The 2,141-nt window shown below is 43.5% G+C and overlaps 1 protein-coding gene across 1 annotated transcript; it reads right to left on the bottom strand.

The window, feature by feature from the left end:
* Positions 1 to 448: 448 nt before the first annotated feature.
* Positions 449 to 1,019, bottom strand: LOC131237228 (glutaredoxin-C9-like). Its single transcript, XM_058234936.1, has one exon. The coding sequence runs from the start codon at positions 939 to 941 to the stop codon at positions 540 to 542; it is 402 nt and encodes a 133-aa protein (XP_058090919.1). The 5' UTR covers positions 942 to 1,019; the 3' UTR covers positions 449 to 539.
* Between the last annotated feature and the right edge of the window lie 1,122 nt (positions 1,020 to 2,141).

The following is a 2,141-nucleotide window of genomic DNA, read 5'->3' as shown; positions in this document are numbered from 1 at the left end:
TTCCATTCAAAAATCTGAATCATGGACGTTTTTTGAAATAAGACCGTTGGATATTTTTCAATTTTAACGGTCCAATGTCCACACATATCTGACTGTCAGATAATCGAATGAGGGCAATTTCTAAGTTCCATGCGTATCATCTATGACACTCTAACAGAGTATCAAAGTTTTCAATAAAAAACAAAATAAGACGAAAACACCCTTACTCATTCATCCACATATTCTCAACTATAAACAATGGTAGGGTTATTTTTGTAATTTTCGTCAAGTAATTTCTATTTCTTTCAGAAGAAAAACAAGCCAAAAAACAGTAACAAAGACAATATATAATGGAAAGTTGGTAATATATCGATTTTTTTTTTCTTTTGGACGAAAACGCCCTTGCTCTTTGCACATATACAGAAAACCGAGCAGGGTCATTTTCGTTAACTTGTACCAAAATTTCAATTTCGGTTTCTGTATATAACCATCCCAACGCACGAACCTCAAACGGGCAGAGGGAAACCCGAAACGGAAGGCGAATCGGATATTCCGTTATCTCAGAGCCAGAGAGCTCCGGCCTCCTTCAAGAGCGGGACAAACGTGCCGTTAATGTGGGATGACATAACGTTCTCGAGCCCGCCCACGAGCTTCCCGCCTACGAAGACAGCTGGCATCGACTGCTGCCCGTTGCCCATCACCTGGTAGAGTACGGCCTGGATCTCCCTCCCGCCCTTCTCCTCGTCCAGCTCGTAGATGGTGGGCCCCACGCCAAGGCCAATGAGAAGCCGCTTGATCACGTGGCACATACAGCAGCCGCTGAGGCTGAAAACCACGACTGCGTTCCCGGAGGCCAGCTTCCGTAGCCGCTCGTACGGAGTGGCCGGATCCACCGGCAGGTCCCGGTCGCCCCCGTCCATGACCATCGATAACCCCCTACTGGAATCTTCGAGAAACTGCATGTTTGTATAAGTTCTTCTTTTTTTGCAGAAGGTTCTTGAAGCTTCTGAGAATGAAAGATGAAATACAACAGAGAGAGAGAGAGAGAGAGAGATGGGCGGCTTGGGCTTCTAAGGCGTGCTTGGGTTTTTATAGTGGGAGTGGGGGAGGTGGAAGTGTGTGCTCTGGTGTGAGTTTCAGTACTGTTTCTTAAATGGTTGCAACCTGTCCACGTCAGCACGTGTGTAAGTAATCTGGACTGTTCGAATTAGTGGCCCTCCACTGTGAGGGAGTGTAACACTGATAGTAGGATCTTTTAACGAGCTGATTCTCCCAGTTGAGTTTTGAACTTTGATCCTTGCTTATTAGCTGTTTCTTTGTTGGAGGCCAATTGGATGGCTCTGATGGTTTGCCCATGTTAAAGGGACAAGTGATTTGGACGGTCTGGATGGACTTGCATTTTCATAGGCGCGAGGGCATTGCCGTGAGTTACAACCGTTTCATGTAGATGGCTGTGCTATCTTTGCTAGGGTACGCATGCATTCCGGTGCAGAGGTGGACTGCATGTTACCGGCAATCCAAGCTATCCAAATCATGGGCCCAGTGACTGTACGATCCTAACCGTCTAATTATTGGTCACTTGTGTTGTTGTTCTTGTTTTCGGCAGCAGGTGCCGGCTTGCCAAAATTGGATTCGTGGCTCAATTCAAACCGAACAACTATAAACCTGAAGTGCCGATATGCAAACATGCAGCATATGATTGGGATCTAATGAGATCGATCGCTTATTCGGCACTCGCTCAATAAGCAAAATAGGATCATGCAATATTTAGAGGGTAAGATTTGTCCTCTATCAATGGATTACACCTTTACTTTCCATATAAAATAATTTTTTCAATACAAAAAATTTAAAAGAGAGAGTAATTCTTACATTTCATCATAGATAACAGCCACAAAACACCTATTCTTATGACCAACCGCAAAACACCGTTTCTTATGCAAAGCTACATCCTGCTTATAAGTATAGACTCAAATTATAGCTAAGATTATCAGTTAATTAACACTAAGGATTGGGTTGGCATGAGATGTCTTCTTCCTCCTTAGCCATTTTACCATTTATAACTTTAATATCTGGGCATTTAAATACTTACCACATTTTGAGGAATGACAATAACGAGGATAAACACTTGACGAAATCCAGCTGATGACTAATCTCCGTAACCA

This window comes from Magnolia sinica, chromosome 1, assembly GCF_029962835.1.
Source record: "Magnolia sinica isolate HGM2019 chromosome 1, MsV1, whole genome shotgun sequence".
Taxonomy (NCBI): domain Eukaryota; kingdom Viridiplantae; phylum Streptophyta; class Magnoliopsida; order Magnoliales; family Magnoliaceae; genus Magnolia; species Magnolia sinica.
The sequence above is the reverse complement of the archived record's forward strand: the minus strand, read 5'-3'. Positions and strand labels throughout refer to the sequence as shown.